The 13,350-nt window shown below is 28.0% G+C and overlaps 1 protein-coding gene across 1 annotated transcript in view; it reads left to right on the plus strand.

The window, feature by feature from the left end:
• The first annotated feature begins 300 nt into the window (after positions 1-300).
• LOC135928761 (laminin subunit alpha-like) overlaps positions 301-13,350 on the plus strand; it is a 41,650-nt gene continuing 28,600 nt past the window's right edge. Inside the window, exons 1-9 of the mRNA XM_065465224.1 lie at positions 301-840; positions 4,603-4,839; positions 5,837-6,007; positions 6,335-6,548; positions 7,010-7,219; positions 7,348-7,620; positions 8,182-8,457; positions 9,781-9,915; positions 10,060-10,194. Of these exons, the coding sequence (XP_065321296.1) occupies positions 301-840; positions 4,603-4,839; positions 5,837-6,007; positions 6,335-6,548; positions 7,010-7,219; positions 7,348-7,620; positions 8,182-8,457; positions 9,781-9,915; positions 10,060-10,194 (2,191 nt within the window). The remainder of the gene's footprint in view (positions 841-4,602; positions 4,840-5,836; positions 6,008-6,334; positions 6,549-7,009; positions 7,220-7,347; positions 7,621-8,181; positions 8,458-9,780; positions 9,916-10,059; positions 10,195-13,350) is intronic.

Genomic DNA, 13,350 nt, shown 5'->3' on the forward strand with positions numbered 1-13,350 from the left:
TTAGGAAGAAAAAAAATAGCACTTGTGTTCTTTCCTTCTTCAACATTATTATCCAAGTCTCCCTTTTTAAAAAGAAAATAAATCCCATATTTTATTTCATTTTAATTTTTCATAATTTATTTTCTATTCTTTCCTTCATATTGATTTATAAAAAAAAAATAGCCCATGAAACGCTAAGTTAAGATATTTTTTTAAAATTAAAAAAAAGAAAAGATTATGAATTTTATCTTCTTCCTTTTTTACATAATTAACTTGATTGGTACGCAACGTAACTTAATATGTTCACAAGTAGCCGAATCTATGTTGACCAAAGAAGCCTTCGACAATCATGGAGGAGAGAGAGGAGACGTTCAGATGATCCTTAATCCTAAGCTAGATGATACCATTCTAAAAGTGGCTTCATCATCGGATTTTCCAAATGAATTAACAACAGAACTCGATATAGAGAGAGATAAATACCCATTAACTTCAATACAAAATGTTTCGCGGTCTATCCCCTCGGTTTCGAGCGTTCCGATACCAACCTTAACGGCCAGAGGTCTCGATTTAAGACCCCCTTATTTCAATCTAGCCGAGGGCCGAAAAGTGGAGGCTAGCGCAACTTGTGGAGTTGGCGTTCAATCTCCCGAGCTCTATTGCAAATTAATAGGGGCTACATCTAGTGAGCTCTGGACTAGACCCCACCTAAATATCATACAAGGACAGATATGCGATTATTGTCAACCGGATGACCATCCAGCTGAATACGCCGTTGATGGAACGGAACGATGGTGGCAGAGCCCTCCTCTTTCTAGAGGTCACGAGTACAACGAGGTTAATTTCACCATCGATCTTGGACAGGTTATATATATTTTTTAAATATTACTTCTTTTTAAGTAATTAAATATTGATTCGACTATTTTATATATATATATGCTAGAGGTTTTTGTTTTTAAATTTTTTTAGCCCGCCCGCCCACTTATAATTTTTTTAAAAAAATTTACCTACACGCCTATATATCTATAAATTTTGTTTAACCCACCTGCGCGCCTAATATCTAAAAATTATTTTAATAGCTGGTTTGGCTCTTTATTTAAATGTATTTTTAATTAAACATATAATATGCAATATTAAGAAATAAAACTAACATTTTTAATTAATTGAAGTCCGTTCTGCTTATTTCCCCTGAAAAATATTAAAAATTCGCCCTCCCATGCTCGCCCTTTTCTTAAAACCGTTGTAATAATTTTAGAAAACCCGACTAAACCCATCCCAGTGTAGACCTTTAGTATATACTATATAATTAGTTAATTTATCTTTAAATCTATTTCTATCAAATATCAGTAGTGTCGTTTGCTCCGAGCTGAATAAAGAGTCAATTTTATTTTTTAAAATTTGCTCAGCTCTAAATGATATATTTTTTTATATTTTACCTAAAGGGTCATTCCATACAAATAAACAAAAAAATGAGATTTTCAACCGAACCTATCCCACTTTTTTGAAATTTGGTAGGCAAAGAAAGGTTAATGTAACTAAGAAATGGTCAAAATTTTAGCCACCTAATTATCATTTTGGAGATATTAGGGTTCAAAAGTGGCAAAAATGACTGACATATTACCATTATTTACCTTCATTCAATTAAACATTTCTTAAAAACTAAAATTGTAAATGTTAAATTTAATATCATAAATACGTATACGAAGATTATACTTTAAGATAATTTTTTTTTTGATTTTTCTAATTTCCGACCTATTTAATTTATAAGAATTAAAAACAATTTTTGGAAATAATACAACCTTAATTTTTATAAATGAGTTTAGTATACATTACTAAACTCCTCATTTATATTTATAAAAAATATCGGTCTGGGACTAGGGTTGCCATATGTCATGATTTAGCTGTGATTCTCACGATTTCATACCTAATTTTTTACTCATCACGTCTTCTCACACTTTCACGTTTTTTGAGTAAATTATGTGATAAGCGCACTATAACAGAGCAACGCTTGGTTCTTTCATGAAAAGCCCATCAAACTGGGATAAAAGATGGGAAATAGTTAAGAAGACCACGTTTTTTGGGCAGGCCGCAGTTACCTGTAATCGCAAAAGGCAAAGTTACTTAGTTAAAGCCCATGGGAATAATAGGAAAGGTAAAAAGCCTATGCCCGATTAAATAAAAAATTTGATTATGGAAGAGTTATATTGGCTATGTTAATTTTACTTGTAATTAGCATTGTGAGAACCTAAAAATAAACATGATTAAATAAAATAAAAATACCAGCACAGATACAGTAAAATCACTTATCAATAATACTAATTAATTCTTTATATCCAACTTTGAAGATAATCCCATTTCAAAAAAAGTATATTTATAAAAACATGAAAATAAACTTTAAAAATAATCACTTATTCCCACGTTTTTAAAATAATTCAAATTATTTTTAAAAACAATTGTAAACTTTATTTTATTTTAAAATCATACAAATTCAATTTAAAGGAACTTTTACCAAGTAAAATGAATTTAATAATTTATAAGTCTAAAAATTTAAAACATTAATTGCTAGAGTTGATTAATTAGATTCAGGATCATTTTTTTATAAATCATTGTGTAAATAGTATTTTTAAAATATTACAAGTGTAAATTGTATATATTTGTATAATAAATTATATGTTGGGAGGGAGGAGGTTAAAAAAGGGAGCCGTGGGTGGCGATACAATAAGTAAAATTAATTTATAATAAAGGAAATATATATTCAATAGATCTGTGAACGATGCCAGTTTCACCCTTAAAATCGAGAAAAATGATAAAGTGTATAAATATATTCCCAAAAGGGGGCGTCTTTGCATAAATTCACATATTGTTCAGTTTTTAATCGTTTAACTTAACGAATTTGATAAAATTTAAAGGTTGATTCATCATATAAGGGAAAATAACAACCAGAAGTTCAATCAATATAAGAATCAATCATGATTCGGCCGGCCTCTTTAAAATTATCAAAATTGCTGGAATTATTTAAAATCGATAAAAAATGAGAAAGCCGTTTATTTTGGCTCGCTAATGGCTATTTTGGGGCCTGTAAAATTTTTAAATCACTTATATCTTAAAAATAAGTTAGATAAAAATAAAATAAATTCATCATCATATAAATAAAAATAATAAGGTCTATCAAAGGAAAAAAAATTTGGCGCCAATTTAAGTCCTTAACTTCCGTTTGGCGTCTTTGCATGTGTAATCAAATAATTAGGGAAGTTGGTTTTCTAAAGTCTTTTGTTGCCTTTTATTTATACACCTTTTATAAATAGGTGAAAAATCCTAGCAACCCTTCGGCTCTTCCGGATTGTTCGTTTTTACCAAAAATTAAAATTTTTATTTGCATAAAATAGATGGAGCTATACGAAATTACAGATTATGGTTAAAATTTTGTTGCTCACGTACTAATAACAGGATATTTTCACTTTTATACTAAAATAATTTAAATTTATATTAAATGTAGCAATTAAACTGAAAGGCAGGGGGGTAACTGCCTTTTAAACATTTTAATTGTATCATTCTAATAATAAATTCTCTCTTCAATTTTTTTTATTATTCGTATTTATTAATGACATAGAAATAATCAAATTCATTACATTATTTAAAATATATATAAAACAAAATAAAGTTAGAGATTAAAATAATTATATATTTAAGCAATAACTTTAAAAAGATGAGTAGTTTTAATTGTCTCATCATAATGTAAAGTGTTTGTTAGGTAGCATGAAGGATTGACCACATCTAAAACTTGTGCTATCCTCAGGAATCAGGTGTGCTTGCTGCGAGCTAAAATAAACGGCTTTCTTATTTAACAATTTAAATAATTTCACTATATAACAATTTTAAATTGGGCCAGCCTAAAATGGGCCTCTTTTGATCGATAATTCGAAATATGAAAAACAATATTTTGTTATAGGTAAGTTAGCAACAAAATTTTATCCATACTTCATATTTTTGTAGAGCGCCATCTATTTTATCCAAGTGAAATTTAAAAAATGTGTTTTCCAGAAGAGCAGATACATAAGGGTTACAGGACTCAAATTGGCGTCAATTTCGATAGACCTCTAGAGATTTTTTAATCTACAAAATGATGTATTTATTTGATTTTTACCTTAAATAGTTGTTTTGATAATCAATTTATAAATTTTACAGCGAAATTTTACAAATTTTAGTAGTTGGGCTTGTCTAATATAATTAGTAAAACTGAGAATTTAATTAAAAAACTGTCAAAATAATTATAAAACTATATTTATTTAAAAAACTGAAAATAATTTAAAAACTGTAGATAAAAACTGAAAATTATTAAACTAAGAATATAATTATAAAAGGGTGAAAATAATTTAAAAACTGTAGATAAAAACTGAAAATTATTAAACTAAGAATATAATTATAAAACGGTGAAAATAATTTAAAATCTGTAAAATCATATTAAAAGAACTGCATATTTTAAAAACTGTGTATATAATTTGTTTTAAGAAATAGAAGGAAAAAATGAAAATAAAGAAAGAATGAAAATAGCTAAAAAAATTAAAATAACATACTCTAATTAAAAATATATCGAGAAGTATTTTTTTTGTCTATTCACCCAATTAGTCATTTCACGTGGCTTACGTATTCATGAAAATGGCGAATTCCCCGCGACCCGCTGTTTGGATCCTGGACAGATCTAAAGATCAAGGTAAAACATGGCTACCATGGCAATATTTTGCCGACACCGACAGTAATTGCAAAATATATTTCGGCGAAAACGTTAAAAAAACCATCGAATATGATGACGACGTTATATGCACGACCGAATTTTCCAACGTCGTTCCTCTGGAAGGCGGTGAAGTAAATCACTTTTTTTTGTTTAACGATGGTTAATGTTTAATTTATATCTTTAACATAATCCATTGATATAAATATATACTACTAGATTGGCGATTCATTCATTAAATGCATTTAACTGTCCATGCATAGGAACCAGTTGTGGCATCATTTTGTGGTTTGCACGTTAATTAAATGACATTAATGTGCATTCATATGGGGATAGATGTAGACAATTAGTCGAAGAGCAAACCCCAAAATGGAGCTACAGCTGGCTTTGTATGGACACTTTTAATTAAATCGTCAATCTTGTAATAATGATAATTTTTAATTTTTTTCAATTTTAAAATATAAGTAAATATATAAATAAACTCATTTTATTTAATCATTCTGGTTTTTTTTTAAATTTTAAAACATTTTATTTTTAATTTAATCGTATATTTGGGATCTTTCAAATATGATTAATCAGTAAATATTAGAATTAGTGACCTGCACCGGGCTTAATTTTTCTACAAGCCCGGCCCGGCCAGAAATTTTAAAAAAATTTGTCCGGCCAAGTTCAATCCCATACAATTTTTTTTATTTGTCCCGAAAAGCGCGACCTGAAATAAATATAAAAATTGTTGGCTACCTGCCCGGCCCGAATTTATTTAAAAAGAAATTAATTTTTTTATTTCAATATGGTTTTACTTCTTCTTTTTTACACTGAACAACAATCGAGTTTTTGGTCATTCTACAAAATAAAAAAATATTAACTCCTTGTTTTTCAAAAATTTTTAAATATATCAATCAAGAATATATGTCCATCCTAAATTTTTTTAAAATTATTAGACCCGACTCAGGCTACTTTTGCAGATCTCTAATTTAGTATTAGTATTATTAAAAAATTCATAAAAAGTTATTTAGTTTATGAAAAAAAAACAGAAAGATAGAAAAAAGAAACATTAATCCACTTAACTTAAATTTTTATTAATAATAAATTATATACATACTATATTTCTTTATGTCTAATATAACTAAGATTGCGATATCTTTAATCAATCACCGACCAAATGCTCAAAACTTTTCTTACGCCACAAGACTCCAAGAATTCACTCGTGCTACTAACATAAGGTTGAGATTGTTACGAACCAAAACTTTGTTAGGCCATTTAATGGCATTAACTAGGCAGGATTCTTCCGTTACTAGAAGGGTGAATATATAATTCTTTCCTCATTTTAAATGTTATCTCGATAGTAAATATTAATGATACATCCTGATTTAAGTTACGTTTTGATCGGCATATATAGAAGGTGCTCTTAAAATATATAAAATTTTGATGAGAATTTTATAAGATTTTGGCTACGGGAATGAGGAATTTATAGATTTACTATGGGATATTTATTTTTTTTTTAAAAAAAATTATATTTTAGCCAAAGTCGAATTAGTTTTCGAAGGTTTTAAATTACTTATTGACCGAAACATATTTCAAAAAAAAATTATCGTAATTTTATTTTATTTTTCTACCCAAATTCTTTAGTACTTTTATAGCATAAAGGATATATCCATTGGAGGAAGATGCGTTTGCAATGGCCACGCAGACACTTGTGACAAAACCGATCTTACGAATCCCTATAAATTAGCATGCAGATGTCAACACGATACATGTGGACCGCAATGCGAATTTTGTTGTTCCGGTTTCAGGCAAAAACCGTGGAAACCCTCAACATTTGATAGCGTAAACTCGTGCGAGGGTTAGTCTAAAAATTTCCCACAATAACTAATCATTAAAATTTTTTTAATTGAATATGGGCTTATAGTGCTACCTTACTAAGCTTTTCGTTTTTATTAAAACGTTTTATAAATTGTATCTCAATTTGCATGAAATGCATTGTTTACGTTTTTCATCACGAAACGCTAACGTTCAATTAGGTTGCATTATTATAAAACATTATAAATTATGAATGCCGGAACAAAAATCGCCAGGGCAAAAGATCCTGATAAAAATGTAAACCATCTAAAAGAACACGGAGAGAATCTCTGATAAAAAAAATACTAAATTTAACGATCTAAATCTTTGATAAAAATACGGGAGGAAAAAAAATGTCCTCTTTAAATGTTTTCTACGATGATGTTATAAAAATCTGTTCGGTATTTTTTTGCCCATGGTTCTTTTTTTCCAGAAAAAAATTTATCACCTAAAAAATTTTTTTAGCATGTAATTGTTTGGGACATTCGAACGATTGCGATTATGACGCGGAAGTAGACAGGAAAAGTTTGAGTTTGGATATATTCGGTAATTACAATGGTGGAGGGGTCTGCAAAGATTGCCAACACAATACGCAGGGTATAAATTGTAATCAGTGCGTGGCTAGATACTACAGACCTCACGGAAATCTACTCAATTCAACGAATGTATGCGTCCGTAAGTCTTTATATAATAGGATTTTAAAAAAAATATAGTATATAATATTTATGTAAAATTGAGTTCTTTTTAAGATATAAAATTCCCTTATTATAACAAATCAAATGTAAAATCATTATATCATCTAGCCTGCGTCTGCGATTCGTACTATTCTACCGGGTTATGTTCCGAAGGTGACGGGACCTGTGAATGCAAAGCCAATTTTACAGGCCCTTATTGTCAAATGTGCAATAAAGGATATTACGATTTTCCATCGTGCAAGCCTTGCGAATGTTTTGGTAACGGAACAACCGGAGAAATTTGTCAATACCAAGACGGATATTGTCCGTGCAAATACAATTATCAAGGAAAATCATGCCACCAATGCACTCCGGGCTACTTCAACTTTCCGAATTGCGAAAGTGGGTTCTTATAAAGATAAAAAACATTTATTTCAGAAAATATTTAGCTTTTATGGTTTTGGTGTTTAAAAATTCTTTTATATACACTGAGAATTTTCACATTTTTTAGTCTTGATAGTTGACCAGGATATCCCTTTGTTATAGGCTGGATTCATAGTGAGATCCGATCCGACGCGATTTAACAGCTGATCGATTTTAAAAATATATTTATGAGATATATTTATCATTAATAATTTAATTTAATTACATTTAAGATTAAAATTAAAATTATTGATTTTAATAAAAAAAAATTGATCTTGTTAAAAGATTTTAAAAATCAGCTGTTAAATCGTTTTGGATCGGATCCCACTATGAATTCAGCCTTAGTGGTTTAAAAGGTTACTAAGGAAATAGAGAAGGGGTATATAAATTAGGGTTCCCTTAAATTTTGATGTAATAAAATTGCCAATATGTATCTAGAGAAAACACAACACGTGATTAATTGTATATCTAGACGAATTTAAAAAACAAATTTATGGAGTAAACCCAATTTATATTCACCATATTATTTAAACGACTAAGGGTGCGTGTGTGACAGAACTGGTTCATTGGATTACTTTTGCGATCAAGGGTCGGGTCAGTGTAAATGTCGAAACAATTACGGGGGTTTGCATTGCGACGCGTGCGCCGATGGATACTTCAATTACCCCACTTGCGAGTTCTGTTCTTGTGATACCAGCGGGACTGTTCCCGAAGTTTGCGATAAAAGCAACAGTCAATGTTTGTGCAAAAAGGGGTACACTGGCAGTAGGTGCGAAAAGTGCGAAACTGGGTTTTACGGGTATCCCGATTGTAAAAGTATACGTACTATTAGAATGATTATTTATATTAAAATATGGAAACATGTTTTATAAGTGTGGAACAAAATTCGGCTTCAGTAACTAATTTTGTTATGAGATCTATATTATAGTTAAGATAATAAAATGTTTTGATAATACAGTATTTATCATCCGCCATTAAGTAAATTATTTTCAATAAACTCTTAAGATTGCGTCCATAAGTTTTAAAACTTAAGAGACTATCAATAAATTTTAGATCAAATTCTTTAATTTCCATTAATAAAAAAAATCTCATCATTTGTTTATCAGTATAGTTTTAAAAACTTTCGAATTATTTTTTATTTTAGGGACACAGTGTGGTACTATATTTACTAGACCTGCAGAAGTGCCATTCATATGGCTCGGCTGGGATTTTTTTAAAACCCTAATTTTTTTAAAATTACAATTATATTTATTCTTTAATTTTTATAGATAATAATGGCGATTTAAAATATTGATTTTAAAATATACAGCCCAGCGGGTATTTTTTTCTAAAAAAAATTTTTTTGGGCCCGGCCTCTGTATATTTAAGAAATTGAAATACGGCCGGGCCTGCAAGTCTCTGATATTTACAAAGAACAAAATGATATATTAAAAAAAATATATACAAACCAATTCTTTTCATAATTTTAATTACTTTTTTTTAAGTATCAACTTTTATGTCCCATTGATTTGAGAAATTTTTTATCTCAAATATTTAAGAAAAACGAGAGCCGTTGTTAAACGACCTCTTTTGGGTCGATATTTAAAAGTGGCCCGATTAAGATTATAGCCAGAATAATAATATTTAAGCCTCGAGATTTTGAAAATAGAGTTCCAAACCTTTCTACCATTAATGAATCTCCATACATATTATAATTTTTGTCAAAATCTTAATTGGGCAATTTTCAGAAACGATCCAAATTAGGGTTTAACAACACTATGTCTAAAGACTCATTGGTAGAAATAACTATTGGAGGAATACCATGTTATCTCAATAATTATTTCGACTAATGGGTCCTTAAGCCCTTTAGGCTATTATTTTTTTAAAGATTTTAGGTAAAATAATTTTTTCAAATCAATTGGGATCGTGGATGAGTTTTAAAAATATACAATTACCTAAATTGCTCTGTTCCGAGACAACTATCTTAGTTTCCTCGGATCTTAATTAAAGCCTTTTTTTAAAAAAAATTTATTGTTTTTTTTCCGTCTTATATGTTTTTTAAATTTAATAGTTTTTATTTATTTTGCGTTTTAAATAGTTTACATGTTTTTATATTTTAATAAAATCTAAACATGTTAATTTAATTTTTTAAAACTAAAGAGTGCAAATGTAGCGATATCGGATCTATTGGAAACGAATGTGAAATCAGCGGACAATGTTATTGCAAAACCAACTTTTCCGGAATTAAATGTGATCAATGTGCCGCCGGATATCATGAATATCCTGTCTGCAAAAGTTTTTACTTTTTCCATTCTATCATTTTTTTTATGAGAATTAGATTTTTTTAAAAAATCATAAATTACTATTAAACACAATATCATGGATTTCTGGAAATCTAGTGAAAATATGTTATCCGATAATATAATCTTTTCAAATTAGGTTGTGATTGCAATGTGTACGGATCTCAAGGTCGTAATTGTGATGAAACAGGAACTTGCTGGTGCAACCATAATTTTGATGGCTCCAAGTGTAAAACTTGCAAGGAAGGATTTTACAATTTCCCTATTTGTGAAGGTTTAATAGGAAATTTTTATACTAATATACGGTACCCTATGCTAAGACTTAATAAAAACTCAATTTGTATAGTATAATGAAAAGAAAACAGCTTAATTTATTAGATGTATTAGATGCCCTTTCCAATAATAGCAAAAATAATACACTTAAAAATGTTATTATCTCATAATAATGATTATAATATATAATGAGCGGATAAAGGAAGGAGTTGGAATGTGGAAGCAAGAGATATAAGAAAGAAATAATCTAAATAGTATTTTCAAGACGAACTAATTAACTTAAGGGAATACGGAAAACAAGATTTTTGAATAAAATTTATTTTCAATAACAATAATAACATTTAGGAGCCATAAATCGAGCTCCCTGAAGTTGGCCGAACGATTGGAAGCACTAACGATGAATCATATGTCATTTTTTAGTGCTTCGTTAGTGCTTGTTAGTGCTTCAATCCGTATGGTAGCCGAGTTAAAATTTGTGCCAACTTCACGCTTAAAAGTCGAGTGGAAGCACTAACGATGAAACTTATATCATTCTTTAGTGCTTCGTTAGTAGAGGTTGTGCTTCAATCCATTTTGTAGCCGAATTTAAGAATAAAAAGTTATTCACGAAAAAAACAAAAATAAACAAATAATGGCGACGTGCCAAAACAAAAACTATAGGAGTACTAAACATCCGGTTTTCGCCATTATTTAGTGCTTAATTAGTGTATTTAAATTCCATTATTAATTTTGTTAACTGTCATATGAAAAAATTGTAAAACGCTAAAGAAATTTTTAGAGGTCAAATTTCGGCTAGAAAATTATGAAAGCACTAACGATGAAACTTATATATTTAGATCTCATTATTATCAATATAATTATGCAGGAATTCTGATAGTTACCCTGATTCAATATAGCATATCAATAATTCAAATTTTCTGACACCTCTTTAGAATCTTAAGAAAAGAATATATCAAATTGATTATGTTTCTATAGATAGATATGAAAAATTGTATTCAAACTCTTCTCTAGAAATTATCAAAACAACTAAAGAAGTTATTAATAAAAATGCAAGTCCAACTCCACTTAGTGGTCGAAAATATAATCCTCAAGTTATATCTTTATTGGAAAACTGTTACTCGATAATATAAATAGATACAATATTGATGGAAGAATAAAGAAGGAAAAAATTATAAAAAATGTATGATATAATTTTCAACGAATAAAACAGCAATTAGCGAAAATAAGCATATAATCAAAAAAACATTCTATATAACAAATATAAACAAATACGAATATAATAGAAATATAGTTTAAAAAACTTTTATGGCATAGTTATAAATAATATTTAATTTTTTAATACATATAATGCAATATAATTTTATTTGAATTGTATAGGATAATTTTCAATTCACAATTTCTGTTGTCACAAATGCCATAATTTATTTAGGGGTCGTGTAAAATCATTTTGATTTGATAAGCTCCTCCCAAGATAAAAACATTCTTCAATCCTAAAATCATATATATTATTCATTTGATATTTTAAAATATACCTTATTTTATAGGATTAGGAAACTTCAGCAAATACCATATAATATATAAGATCGGAGAAAATATCATATATTTTCTAATTTAATAATTCCAGTACTATATTGAACTTTTACGACAAATTTAATTCTTTCTCTAGCATAATATGGATTTAATTTAAATATATTTTTGCATAGGAAGTGTCAAGGGCTTAATTGTAAAAGCTATGTAACGAAATGTTGAACAATATTAATGGTCAAACTTTATATTTGTATTATGATAACTAATTATAACAGTACTACCGTCAAGAAAGACGGGCGCATTTAATTTTTGCCTACAATTTTTTACCTTTTTATTTATAATTTAAAGCCAAATTAAGTTATTATTGTTAGATGAGAGTTTTTAATACCTATCTTATTTACCCCATTAACTAATCACATTCACTCCCCACCCCGTGAAGGTGGGAGTTAGAATTTAAGGGAGCAAAGAGGGAAAAATAAGATTGACTAAAAAAAGGAAGAAATAAAAAAAAAGAGAAAGATATTTATAGCATTTTTATAATTTAAAAGAAGAGATGCTGATACTTTCATATTTAATACCTCTGAACAATACCAAAAAAAATATGTAGTATATAAATTACAAACTATGTTAAAATAGTTTGTAATATAATATACAATTTCACTTTATATATTTTTAAAAAAATAATTTTTATTACACTTTTGATTTTGAATATAGATTTCGTATTTCAATTTTTTTAGAAAATTCACGAAATAAAGAAGCATTTTCACAAATATACTTAAATATAATTTAAATGGCATATTTTATTTACAATTTTATACTAAAATAATAAACCACACATGTGAGTAATTAATCTAATCTATTATAAATTTTATAATTTTTTTTACTGCCATTAAAATAATTTTAAAAAAATTTGACAATCTAGAAAGAAAAATAATTATACCAAATCTTAATATAGCTCCTATTCTCATTGCTTGTGAGAATCATAGTTCTTTGATTTTTAATTCATTATTCTTCAAGTTAATTTAAAAACTTTTATGTTTAAAATTATTATTATATAATTATTTCATTCATTTAATGACCATCAAGCCAATCGGCATTTAATAAAGAAATGATTTTAAATAATTTTCCGTAATTTTTATATATTTAGGATGGTAGGGAAGGTAACCTCTTGCAAATAACGGGGATAAAATGGTGGGGAATCAGGGATAGCCATATCTCTAAAAATGATTAGGAAAAAAAATACAAGGTTACCCCGAGAAATAATTAAGTTGGAGAAATATTTTAAATTTTAATATGTAGCTTAATAATAGTTCTTTAATATGACATACAAAGTAAAAATCAAAATCAAAATCCCCGCAATTCTTATATTTTTTCAAATAAATATGATATAAATTGAGAACTGCTTATTGATATTGGGCAAGCTTTGATCACATATTCCTTTTATTTTCGATTTTTTTTAAAATTAACATTTTTAATTTATAATAATTGACAATTACAAAAATATTTTTAATATACAAACACGAAATTAATAATAACAAGGTTTAAAAAAAAATCATAATCATTACATCTAATCCTTTCCCAAAGGATGATCGGAATTTTTATTTTCATCGTCACTTTGCCCTAGCATCAG

Source organism: Gordionus sp. m RMFG-2023, chromosome 4 (genome assembly GCF_954871325.1).
Source record: "Gordionus sp. m RMFG-2023 chromosome 4, tfGorSpeb1-WG-v2, whole genome shotgun sequence".
Taxonomy (NCBI): domain Eukaryota; kingdom Metazoa; phylum Nematomorpha; class Gordioida; order Chordodea; family Parachordodidae; genus Gordionus; species Gordionus sp. m RMFG-2023.